Genomic DNA, 13300 nt, shown 5'->3' with positions numbered 1-13300 from the left:
TCCCACAGTTGCAGCTCTGAGCTGAGCAGACACATTCTCTCCCAGTTTCTGTGGGTCAGAAGTTCAAGTCCAGGCTCATGACCAGGCTGCAGCAGGTGTCAGCAGTAGTCATTCCTTCCTGGAAGAAGCCTTTTGGGAGGTGGTTAGGGTTAGATGAGGTCATGATGAGGTCACGAGGGTGAGATTCTCAGGATGGGATTGGTGTTCTTAGAAGAGGTGGAAGAGAACAGATCTCTCTCTCTCTCCCCCCGCACCCACCCCACCCCCTGCATGAGAACAGAGAGAGAGAGCAGCTCTCAGCAGAAATGAAATTGGCCAGCACCTTGATATTGAACTTCTCAGCCTCCAGACTGAGAAATAAATGCCTGTTGTCTAAGCCCCCAGTCTGTGGTGTTAGAGCAGCAGCCCAAGCCGACTAAGAAGGGAGACATTCTGAGAGGGAACAAAATTGTGCAAAGGGCTGGTGGGGGACAGCCAGCTTATCTGGGCTTATACTTCTCAGCCTCCTCCGTTAGCTCCCTGGCCAGACAAATTCTTAATCCTTGTTATTATTGCTCCTTAAATCAGCGAAATGAACATAATAGTGTCTTCCACACAGGTAGCTGTGAGTGTCTCACATGGAGGTGCTCAGAACGGCGTCTTTGCAGGAAGGATGCGTATGTTGCTGCAGTATCATCTTTATACCATTTGTTGAAATTCTTTCCTTCTCACCACCATGCATACATGGCAGCTCGGGAAATTTATAGAGGAGGAAGCAGGAAGTTAGACTTGCCTGCGGTCCCACAGGAAGTCAGAAGCGGGGATCACAGCAAAGACCTTCTTGGCTGGGTTTACCAGATGACCTATCTGCCTGCCACAGACCAGTGCTATCCCCACGCACCCTTGGGAACACCCTCAGGGTTAGTGTTAGGTGCCAACATGGCCAGGCTGTGGCACCCAGCAATCTAATCAAACAATATCGCTGCGTGGAGGTGTTTTTCAATGTGGTTAACATCTAAGATCAGCTGGCTTTACGTAGGAGATTTTACTTTACATTATAAGCCCCATAATGTGGGTGGGCCTCCCTGACAGCCTTAGGACTGAGCCTTACTCTGCTCAGAGCACCATGCAAATACCAGCAGACACCCGTTCTTACGGTTCTGGAGGTCGGGAAGCCCAAGATCAAGGTGCGTCTGATTCTGTCCCAGGTGAGGGCTGTCCTCTTGGCTTGCAGGTGGCTGCTTTCTTACCGTGTCCTCACATGGCAGAGAAGCAAGCTCTCTGGCGTCTCTCTTAATAAGGGCACCAACCCCATCATGAGGGCCCCACCCTTCCTACCTCATGTAACCCTAGTTATCTCCCAAAGGCTTCATCTTCAAACACCATCGCATTGAGTGTTAGGGCTTCAACATCTGAATACTGGGGACACACCACAGTTCCCAACAGAGTGAAAACAGGCTTTCCCAAGAAGGAATTTAACTCCATACTACAGTGTCAGTAGTATGTGCGGGCCATATTGTCAATGATTCCCACTCGAGACCTTTTGGCAGACACCTGTGGAACTATCTCCCACTCATTTCTGGGCATGGCCACAGAGTCCGTCCCTGACATAGTATCAGAATCGGTGCTGCCTCATCCCCCCTGTGCCACGGTGGTGGTGGTGCCCTATGGTTGTTCTGCCACACAAAAGGCCAGACTGATGCTTTGGGGAGCACAGGACCAAGTTGGTTGTCTGTGGCCCGGGAGCCACAGACCAGGCTGCTGTCACCCGGGCTCCATGGAGAAGCCCTGTCCTTTACCGGGAGGGTCACCTTCCAGGCATTTCTCAGGGTTAGAACGGTTTCCTCTGGTGTGTGGGCACCTCCCCGTGTGCCATTTTGACGGATGGTAATTTCCCCCACAATGCGAGCCATTTTGATATGAGGAGTGTGCTTTTCCAAGGCACTTGTGAGCCGATTATTTGCCATCGGCCTCTGACAAAGCTATATATTATTGGAAATACCAAAGGAGCAGCTCTATAACTCAGGAAGCATATCAGGCGCTGAAATTCTAATACCTCATTTTCATGACAAATGATGCACGGAGCGCCCTCACTGCCTATGAATCTCTGTTCCTGATCGCCTGGCCTTAGGAGGGAGGGCAGGTGCCGGCCTTCACCTCTCGGCTCCGGCACGTGGTCGTGTGAGGCCCGTGGGAACGCTGCCATTCCTGGGGCTCTGGGGCCCTAATAACTCTAAATGGACTCAGTTCTAAAACACAGGGATGTGCCAAGAAACCAGGACAGTCATAGTTACACTTGACCTTGCCCTGAACACAGAGCCCATGACAGAGGGGCGATAGAAGCAAGGAGTGAGAACATCCATGTAAACGAGCATGTAGATCATGGATCCCGCCAGCTCCCTGGCTCGATGAGGGCATCAGGAAGCATCCACACAGTTTGTGGGCCTGGGCTCACTCACCTGATATGTAAAGGAGAACAGGACTCAATGTTTGTGTCAACCCTGAAAATCCCAGGCACACTCAGCCTTGGTTATGCACAGTTCACGACAGAGCAAAGTTCAGAAGTAGAAAGCTCTAGCGACTTAAATGTGGGGGCTCATATTATCCATGGTTCTCCAGAGAAATGGGATCAGGCTGGGAGGAGGCACCCTGTGCATCCATGGGTGGTGGTTTTGGCAGAAGCGCTGCCTGGAGGGAAGGCAAGTCTGTAGAGTTAGTGTCTGTTCTAGTCAGGGCATGCCTCCTCCACCAGGATGCGTGTGGGAGTGCAATCAACTGCCCTAGGCAGTGGCTCTCACCCAGGGATGGTGCCATACGAGGGGCTCAGGGGTGGCCCCCCTGCAGGCACACTGGGTGCTCAGGGGTGACCTTCCTGCAGGCACACTGGGTGCTCAGGGGTGGCCCCCCTGCAGGCACACTGGGTGCTCAGGGGTGACCTTCCTGCAGGCACACTGGGTGCTCAGGGCCTGCAGGCACACTGGGCACTCAAGGGTGGTGTCCCTGCAGGCACACTGGGTGCTCGGGGGTGGTGTCCCTGCAGGCACACTGGGCACTTGGGGGTGGCCCCCCTGCAGGCACACTGGGTGCTTGGGGGTGGTGTCCCTGCAGGCACACTGGGTGCTCAGGGGTGACCTCCCTGCAGGCACACTGGGTGCTCAGGGGTGGCCCCCCTGCAGGCACACTGGGTGTTCAGGGCCTGCAGGCACACTGGGCACTCAGGGGTGGCCTTCCTGCAGGCACACTGGGTGCTCGGGGGTGGTGTCCCTGCAGGCACACTGGGTGCTTGGGATGGTCTCCCTGCAGGCACACTGGGTGCTTGAGGGTGGCCCCCCTGCAGGCACACTGGGTGCTTGGGGAGTGGTCTCCCTGCAGGCACACTGGGCGCTCAGGGGTGGTGTCCCTGCAGGCACACTGGGCACTCAGGGGTGGTGTCCCTGCAGGCACACTGGGCACTCAGGGGAGACCTCCCTGCAGGCACACTGGGTGCTCGGGGGAGACCTCCCTGAAGGCACACTGGGCACTTGGGGTGGCACAGCTCGGTCAACCTTGATGAGGGGAAGTCCCTGTTGCTGAGCCATGCATCACCCCCGTCCCTGCCAACGTAGCCCCTTTGTTCATGAGCCACTGGACAGAGACAGGGGTCCCTGGGGAGAGAGGCTGACTGGCATTGACACAACAAGTCATCTGTCACTTGTACGTTAAAGTCCTTCTCTGCTCTGGTCACCCTTTGGTGAGCATTCACAGGGACGTGAATATCTCTGGTTTTGCCTGTTTAGAGAGGCGGTCTCCTCCCCAGCAACTCGCCCACTTGTGTGGGATGGGGAACCTACAGGGGGTAGGAGGGGAACCGTTACTGCCTCTGGGCACTGCTCTCCCCACAGGACAGACCAAGGGATCTGGCACCAAGTCTCTCCGACTGCCCCTCATCACACCCAGCAGCGTGTCTCCGGCCAGATGTGTCCACAGCGCTGCATGCACTTGTGCTCTAGAGAGACTACATGGGGGGTGGTGGGGGGAGGCAGGACTGGATGTGAGAGGCCGCCAGGAGGCTGGGGTGGACTTCACCGGGGGTGCAGGTGCAGAGGCGGAGAAGACGAAGGTCGCCTTTGGTGACCCTGTTGGATGCTCTTTGCTGGCCTTTCTGAAGTGGAGACCCGGAGCCTCAGGCATGTACCGCCCACAGCGAGGCTGCCCAGTGTGGGAAGCTCTTCTCGTCCTGATGGTGCTGGGAGTGTCAGTGGCTCCTTTCTGGATTCAGCTTTAAGCCTCCTTCCTGCACACAGACCATCACAGGAGCTTCGTGTCCCAGAGGGAAGCCAGGGCCAAGGACAGCCTCTCCATGGGCCACCACGCTGCTCACCTGCATCCTTGGCTGAGCAGAGGTGTGTGTGATTGTGAGTGTGTGTGTGTGTGAGTGTGTGATGTGAGTGTGTGTGAGTGTGAGTGTGTGTGTGTGATGTGAGTGTGTGAGTGTGTGTGTGTGAGTGTGTGAGTGTGTGAGTGTGTGATGTGTGTGTGAGTGTGAGTGTGTGTGTGTGTGAGTGTGTGTTTGAGTGTGTGTGTGAGAGTGTGTGTGTGTATGTGTGTGAGTGTGTGAGTGTGTGTGTTAACAGCTGGTGAGTCTTCGTGGTTTGTTTCTGCCAGGACGTGACTGCAGCCGCAGAAGGTGACCTAGGGGCCAAGCTTGGCACTGAGGGGCATGGAGAGGGGTAGATGTGAGTGGTGACTAGTTGACGCTGAGGGGAGGGGAGAGGGAGGGGTGGGGGGGGGACTCAGCGCAGGCGTGGAGGGGAGGGAGGTGCTGACTGAAATGGAGTGTGGGGCACACACCTGCCGGCCTTGGTCCCGCGCTCCTGGGTCTGAGTGCGCCTCTTGCTGGTGCCTGGATGCCTGCGCGTGTCCCCACTCCTGCCTCAGCCGCCCCGATCTCTCTCCCGAGCCCTGGAGTCCCAGCCTCGCATCGGTCCTCTAATCCCAGTGATGCGTGCTCCTCCATCAGGTGAGGGCAGCCTCCGTGCTGAATGCATTCAAGTGCCTCCCACACCCTCATCTCCTCCACGTTCATGTGCATTCACTCTTCTCCAGCCCTGTCTGTCTCTGAAACCTCGGAGCGCGTTCCTCCACCAAGGAGGTGTGTGGATGAACCTGTACAGGGACCCCAGGCCGTTCGCAGCCACCTCCGAGCGGAGCCGCACTCACTTGACGTGATGGAAGGACGCTCGGCCTGGCTGGTGGAGATGGGGTTCATCCGAGGGGCGCGTTCCTGCCCGGGCCCCACGTGCTTGCAGCAGTGGCTGCTGGCTGCTTCGTTTGTCCTCATGAGGTTGGTCTCAATGCTTAAGCCTTCTGTGGCTTTGCAATGCAGACATCGACTGTAAGAGCTGGGAGTTTAGAAAGAATCACAGCCCCCAACTTTGTATCCATATGAGAGCCAGAGAGGGTAACCGCCGGGCTTGAGGCCAACAGCATGTTCCAATGAGCCCTTGGCTGCTGAGGTAGCGCTGCTTTCTCTCCTCCCGGCTCTAGAGAGGGAGATGGGACCGCACAGGGACTGGCGGTGAGAGGAAGCGACCAGGGAAATGTCCTGCCCGTGCCCGGTGCCCCGTGCCCAACGGGCTCCCCACCCCCTCACACTTCATCCGTTCTCTGCTCTGTCTCTGCCACACGTGGGTTCTGAGCAGCCAGTGCTGACGTTTTACTGGAGTGATGCCGGGGAGTGGTGAGCCCAGGACAGTGTGGATTGTGAAGCCGGAGAGAAGGGACGAGGGCAACAGGAAACGTGACGGAGAAAGGAGTCCTTGGCCACCAGTGCTCCAGCCACAGCGGCCCAGGGCTCCGGATTTACGCCCCTGGACACCCAGAGCCCCATCTGTCCAGGATGAGGGTAGGCGCTGGGATTGGATGTAAAGACGGGTCCGATTTGGGTCTGTGGATTACACAAGAGGTCTGGATCCACCCTGTGTCTAGCAAGAACCAAGAGCAGACACATTTCCATGGATGTCTGCCGCTCAGACAGTGGGATCCACGCAGAGTGAAGCCGGCACAGGCAGAACCGGGGGTGGGGTGGGGCATGGGGGATGGGGCGGTTCGAGCAAGGAGGAGTCACAGCGAACTGGGTAACTCTTCGGCTGAAACCATCCTATATTGCCCCCCTGCCCCCCGCCCTGCATTCCGCACTTTGTTTTATTTGGCCAATTACACACCGTCAGATCAGATTGAATTTCTCAAAGCATCCCCTGGATGGGAGTAATTGTGGGTAGTCATTGTATTAGTATTCCTGAAGACCTGCGATGAGGAGTAATGATGATAAGTCATTAATTTGTCTTCTAAGCTGCTTTAAAATTAAATCTGTTCCACAGTGGGTTTCACACTTTTATGGAGGTTCCCCGGGCCCTTTGGGATAGGCTCATAAAGGTAGCCCATAAGTCCGGTCTGCCCTGCAGTGCAATTTCACAGCAATCACCGGCATTTCCAAGCTCGGAGCATCAGCTCTCTCCGGAGCGGAGAAGGGAGGCGCGGGGCATGAAAATAGCAGGGTCCCACCTGGCTTGTGTGGCTCAGTGTTTAGAGCGTCGGCCCCAGACTGAAGCGTCTCGGGTTCTATTCCCGGTCAAGGGCATGTACCTGGTTGCAGGTTTGATCCCCAGCCCCATCGGGGTGTATTTGGGAAGCAACCAATTGATGTGTTTCTCTCACATTGATGTTTTTCTCTCCCCCTCCCTCCCTTCCACTCTCTCTAGAAATCAATGGAAACATATTCTCAGGTGAGGGTTAATGAGAAAAGACAAAGAAAAAGAAAAAGAGCCAGGTCTGGTCTGATGGCACCTCCTTTCAGAGCGGCAGAGGAGGGTCAGACGTGACCAACGCTCTTTGGAGGGATTCATCCCACGGATCCTGGATCCTTCCTGGTAAACTTACTCAGTGTGTCTCTGCCTCATTTGTCCTCCAAAATAAAACAAAACAACAACAACAAAGTTGGCATGCACATTGGGTCTCCTCTCTCTCTTTTTTTTTTTTTATATTTTATTGATTTTTAACAGAGAGGAAGGGAGAGAGATAGAGAGTTAGAAACATCAATGAGAGAGAAACATCAATCAGCTGCCTCCTGCACACCTCCCACTGGGGATGTGCCCACAACCAAGGTACATGCCCTTGACCGGAATCAAACCTGGGACCTTTCAGTCTGCAGGCTGACGCTCTATCCACTGAGCCAAACCGGTTAGGGCGGGTCTCCTCTCTTGACAGTGTACAGCAAGCATGTCAAACTCAAAGGCTAATACAGCATGCGGCCCACGGGCCGTGAGTTTGACATAAATGAGGCATGTGGCCCACGGGCCGTGAGTTTGACATGCTTGGTCTACAGGCTCACTCTTGCCTCATTGCCATGGGGCCATGGGGACCCTGTGCCAATGAGCTCAGCCCAAACCGTGGAGTGAGGGAGTCAGCCACTGTGTCCTCAGCCTGCTGGGACCAGGTCCCTGCCAATCACCACCCAGCTTTCTGTGGTGACCACTGGCTTGGCCAGCTTCTCCAGGCCTTTGAAAGTTCAGACACAACACTCTCAGAGCAGGAAGGCAGGGCTCTACGAATCTGTGGGGTGTTGCATTTATTCACTCATCTAAGCGCTGCTTTAACTTGAGGCTGGTTTTGAGGTCGACTGCCTGACACAGTGCTATAAGGGTCCTCCACTGGCGCCTAGAAGACTGGGAGTTGAAGTACTTCATTTTTTATATGTTTTTACTAGAGGCCCGGTGCACTGGGAGGGGTAGCAGGGGGGAGAAGGGGTCCCTCAGCCCGGCCTGCGCCCTCTTGCAGACTAGGAGCCCTCGGGGGATATCCAACTGATGGCTTAGGCCTAAGCTGCAGTCTGGCCTCCTTCTGTGGGAGGTGACTGACGGACCGATTAGGGGATGGTGCCAGCTGGCAAGCGGCTGCCCTGCCCTCCCAATTGCTCCTCTGCCACCGCCAGTCACCGCCACCCCCTGATTGCCATCCCCTCCCTCTGCCCGCTGGCACCCACCTTGGCTGGCCTGGCACCACCTGCTCACCAGCCCCGTACTCCACCGACCAGTTGTTCTGCCATTCGGTCGATTTGCATATTAGGCTTTTATGATATAGGATTGATTTTTAGAGTGAGAGGGAGGGAGAGAGAGAGAGAAATGCCAATGATGAGAAACATCGATTGGCTGCCTCCTGCACACCCCCTACTGGGGACTGAGCCCACAACCCTGGGCATGTGTCCTGACTGGGAATCAAACCTGGTGACCTCTTGGTTCCTGGATTGACCCTCAACTGCTGAGCCACCCAGGCTGGGCGAGTTGAAGTACTTTAAAGTCAGAGCTGATTTACATGCCAGTTCTGGGGAGACTCCAGCTGCAGAAGGAGGCCTGAGCCACACTCCTCTCGGGGAGAAAACTAGGGCCTGAGGGGGGAGGTAGCGGAGGGCAGGTTCATCAGGGCCTAAGTGCCTCGTGGGAACAGGCCCGGGCTCTGGGAAGGCTGTGCTTTGCTCAGTGTTGTGGTGGCAGCAAACCGGGCTCCAACACAGCTGGGAGGCATTAGTGGTTCTTCCATGGGTGGTGGGCTGGGTGGGCAGCATGGCTATCGCAGCCAGTACTGCTGCTCCCCGAGGCCTGGCTCCTCCTGAACACCAGCCTTCAGGCCCCTGCAGGTGGGCACGTGACCACTTCTAGCCAACGAACTGTGAGCGAGACCTGTTTCCCGGGGGACACCGGGGCCCTGGAGTTTTCCTGTCATCCCGTCCCGGGACCACGGGTCTCATGCTGAGTTGGTGGAACAAGACGGAAGCGGATGCCGGGGGCCTGGCCTGGCACCCACATTGCAGAGGGTTACGTGGAGGGCAAACACGTTTCTGTGTGCAGGGCTAGTGAAATGTGGGGCTTGTTCTTTGTTACGTCTGTTTACTCGTAGCCAGCTTACCTTGATGGATAACGTAATTGTGTACCATGTGAGATGGAAGCAATAGAAGGGCCCCTTCTTCACCTGCTGCAGGCAGGAGCCTGTGGGAACGTCCTGCCTGGCTATTTCATTTTGAAGGCTTCCGAGGGCGATGACGGGCCCGAGAGCCTTGAGGTGTGAACGCCATCGCGGGTCCCTGCTATTCACACAGGAGCCGCAAGGACTGGGGAACCGCCTTCAGGAAGCTCCCGATTTCCCACCAGAGGGAGAGCAGCCAGAGGGGAGCGTGCGTTGGGGGATTGCTGGCGTCTAAGGTTGGCTTGAGGCACCAGCCAAATCAGGACGCGCAGGGGAAGGGCCCTCAAGCCACTCCCGGCAGCCTGTCCCCAGAAACGCCCTCTGAGGTGCCTGTCTGTTTGGTTTGTGTGTCTGTTTGTTGGGTGTTGCCAGGGATACCAATCACCAAGGCCCACGGAATGGGATGCGGGTTCAGCTGTGACTTGTCACCTGGGCGCTGGCTCTCGATTCCCGAGCTCACCTCTGCCCGCAACGATTTCCACGTTGTCTGTGCGCTCCCCCTGCCCCCCCACCCGCCCCCGGCCCTCGTGTAGCTGAACTCTTATCCCCGGCAACAGTTTAATCAGAGGTGAAGCCATGGGACAGTTTCATATGCTAATGCCCACAGGTGGACGGACAGCCCCTTCATAGGACTCTCCACCAAGCCCAGTCCCACACTGGACACAGTGGGACACGCCAGCCCGATGTCCCTGCCTATCGGGACGTCCCCTGTGTCTGCTGGTCTCCATGCCTGCTGTCTACCGTGAGCCGTGACACCGGGGAATGATCGCCCCTCCTGGCACACTTCCCCTCTCCCTGCGGCCCTGGAGGTGGCTTGGTGAGGCACCCTGAGAATGCCTGCCTTTCTGACTCTGTCCTGGGCCACTTTTCCGGGCTGGGGACAGAGTGACCTCTCAGGAAAACCCACTCGGAGCGCCGCTGAAGACAGCAGAGACAAGTTTCTCATGTTTTGGGTTCGTTTGAAAAGCCACGAGAAGGAAAGTTTCTGGCAAAGAAAGGCTTGAAAAGTACAACATGTTGAATATTGAGACTTAAAAGGGACACGTGGGGCGATTCCCTGCTCGTGCGTGGCATTGGGGGAGAGATGTCACAGGGGTCATTTGGCTGACACTTCTGGTCGTCACTTCTTTCTGGTTGGCAGAAATCCCGACAGGCGTGCACTCCAGAATGGCGCTCACCGGGACTCGCTGGGACCTGAGTGAGGGGGTCTCCCGGAAGGAGCCCACCTGGCCCCCACTTCCTCCTCCACCTTCCTGTGGCTGGTCAGGGGTCTGAGATGCTCAGGTTTCTTGCTCGTCCCCTTTCCCCTCCCCCACTCTCTAAAGCTCAGCTTTTCACCTGCTTGAATGACCTGCCCAGGCTCCTCCAGGTAGAGATGGAGTCCCTACTGTTCTGCAGGGAACTCTGGGCCATCCCACACTGATGCTTGTCACGTTGGTGAGACTGTCTCCGCCCCACCGGCCCTGTATTTCAGTTCGTTCCTGTCTCCTCTCAGGAACACGTGATCTTTGTTCATTTTTACGTTCCCAGGGGCTGGTCCAGCACCTGACCCGGGGCGGGGCAGTGAAGACATTAAGATGTTTCTCAGCATCATGTCTCTCTCTACTGTGAGGTGTGGAATGAACCATTTGTTATGAAACTGTTTGCAGACAAATGACATAAAATCATAAAGGTGGAGACATCTTGGTCTGGTTGTGGCATTCAGGTGCGCATTCCACTGGGGACAGAGGAGAACTGACCAGAGTGGATGTGGAGCTTGGGGAGCTGAGAGGATAGCAGGACCCTGGGCGGGCAGTGGGGGGAGCCCCTGCCAGTCGGAGGCCTTCTAGGTGGGGAGAGTGTGGGCAGCAGGACCAGGGGGCTTGGGTGACAAATCCACAGCGACTCAGAGAGGAAGCCAAGGTCCCCCCACCCCGAAATACTGTCCTCTCTCCGCTTCTCTGACCTGCCAGCAATTCCCACTGCCCACATCAAACCAGAAACCAGAGGATGGTCCACGCTGCCTGCCTCCTGGAGCCCGGGTCGGCAGGGCCTTGGGCCATTTAGCATCCATTCTTGTTCTTGTGGAGGTGACACATCTGTGTCCCACCACGGGCCACACCCTTCACCCCACCCAGCATCCCCAGGAGGCCCTGACGTCTCCTTACTGTCCAGTTGGTAAGAATCAACCTCACAAGCTTGGCATTCGCCAGTTCCTTGTTCCTCTGTGTATTTCAGTTTGTTACAGGAATGTTTTGTCTGACCAATCATTGATAACTTGTGCTTGCCTTATTTATTTTTCACCCTCAGAGGCCAGGGCGGTGCCTGGGGAGGCGTGTGTCTCTGTAAACACCCTGAGAACATCAGCTCCTGTTGGGCGTGTCCACGGCTCACAAGTCACCTGTGCTGCCCACAGGGCCAGGAAGAAGGAGAGAGAATGCCAGCATGGCCTTGGGCTGCCTGCTGGCGGCTCCGCTCCGAGGCCTGAATGGATTGGATGCTCCTGGCCGTAGTGGGACCTGGGGACTGTCCTCAGTGCTAGAAGCAGGCCAGGTGTTGTCCTTAATGAGTCTCATGATTGCGGAGGTGGTCCAGGAGATACTGGTCCATGCAGATTGCCTGGGAGATCAGTGTGGCTGGTCTCCCACCTGATTCTCATTTCCTCACCCTCTGAGAGGAGATGGCCTGAAGAATTCATCTCCTTGTCATTCTCAGTTCTGACGAAGGTGGAGTTGACCGAGAGAGGAGCCGAGAGACCCACTGCCACGTCAGGTCAGGATCTGCGAGGTCAGTGTGTCAGGAGGGTGGTGGGGGCACCCTGTTGGGAGGTGAATGGAGCGGGTGTCTTTGGACCTAGACCTCTGGCTGTGCCTGTGTGTGCCGGCTCCTCACTGGCTCACATCTGTAGAGCTCTTTACCAGAGAATTAGAGAGTGGCTCACAGACCTAATTTAACTGCCTGGATTCTTGTTGTTTTTTTTTTTAATTTTAAATTTTTTTTTTAGAGAGAGAGAGAAACATTGATGTGAGAGTGAAACATTGATCAGTTGCCTCCCGCTATCGGGAATGCAGCCTAAAGCCCGTGCCCTGACCGGGAATCAAACCCGCAACCTTTTGGTACAGGATGACACCCAACCCACGGAGCCACACAGGCCAGGGTTTATGTACAACATGAAGCCCAAGGATCTCCCAGGTGTTTTCCAGCTCTTAGAACCCTCTGAGCTCCCTGCAGCCCACAGCTGGTTCCTGGTTTCTCCCACAGAATCACATGGCGTCTGGTCTGATGTAGAAGGCACGCATCAATACAGAAGTGACACCCTCAGCGGAAGAAAGTCTACCCTGGGCATGACTGCACTATAAATATATTGAGGCTCATCCTATCATGGAAGAGTGACCAATGAGATTTAGGATGGTCCTGGTGATGCATGCTGTGACTGGCAACGTGGCCGCAAAGTGTTCTCAACAGCCTGAGAATTACTGTCTCATGACTGAAGAGCCCCAGGATGGAAGCTGAAAAATGCACAAGTAAGCTTTGTTTCTCCACGACTTCATGGGCAAGAGGAAAAGACTCCTTGAAATGGATTATTTTCTCTGCAATGTCAGTGAATCTCAGTAAGAGGTGACATCTCCCCCACCCCACCTGCATGGGCTCATCCCTCACACGTGCCCCCCCTGGAGCCACCCTGGAGAGGGGAGTTTGCATCAGCTCGACCAGGAGCGAAGGCGGGTGCAGCATGGCCACCCCGCATTGTCTGCAGAGGGGGGCAGCACGCACGGGCTCTGTCTCAGACTGCTTTGGATTTGAATCTAGAATCTAACCCTCACTGCTGTGGCTTTTCAGCATGTTATTTAGCTTATATGAGCCTCAGTTTCTGCACCTAGAAAGGAGGCATAAAAGTACTCATTTCATGGGATTATTGTTGTATGGGTTTATTTATGTAGCAAAATTTAATGACTACATGTGTCTTTGTTCCAGATATAGGTGCCTACTGCTTCTATATATGCTACTCCACTTAAAACACACACAGTACATCTCTATGAGTCTTACTCCTCATCCATCACTTATCCATTCAACCATCCATCCATCCATCCATCCATCCATCCATCCATCCCCATCCACTCACTCATTCACCCACCTCCCCATCTATCCATCCACTTATCCATCCATCCATCCACTTATCCATCCATCCATCCACTTATCCATCCATCCATCCACTTATCCATCCATCCATCCACTTATCCATCCATCCATCCATCCATCCATCCATCCATCCATCCATCCATCCATCCAAAAGCCTGTTCTAAGTCCTGGAGATACCAAGATTAACAGGATAAACATGTCTACC

General features: G+C 55.4%; 1 protein-coding gene across 3 annotated transcripts in view; it reads left to right on the top strand.

The window, feature by feature from the left end:
• ACTR3B (actin related protein 3B) overlaps positions 1-12867 on the top strand; it is a 156532-nt gene extending 143665 nt beyond the window's left edge. For 2 of the 3 annotated variants that reach the window (XR_013960535.1, XR_013960536.1), the window contains 2 exons: positions 11266-11742; positions 12217-12867. Coding sequence is in view for 1 of the 3 variants with exons in the window: in XM_080667017.1 (XP_080523143.1) it covers positions 11671-11742; positions 12217-12238 (94 nt within the window). In the remaining 2 variants the exon portion in view is untranslated. The remainder of the gene's footprint in view (positions 1-11265; positions 11743-12216) is intronic. The other variant, XM_080667017.1, reaches the window with a different exon arrangement.
• The last annotated feature ends 433 nt before the right edge of the window (positions 12868-13300 follow it).

The sequence above is a fragment of the Plecotus auritus genome (genome assembly GCF_963455305.1).
Source record: "Plecotus auritus genome assembly, chromosome: 4".
Taxonomy (NCBI): domain Eukaryota; kingdom Metazoa; phylum Chordata; class Mammalia; order Chiroptera; family Vespertilionidae; genus Plecotus; species Plecotus auritus.
Note: the sequence above shows the minus strand (reverse complement) of the source record. Positions and strands in the feature narration are given on the sequence as shown.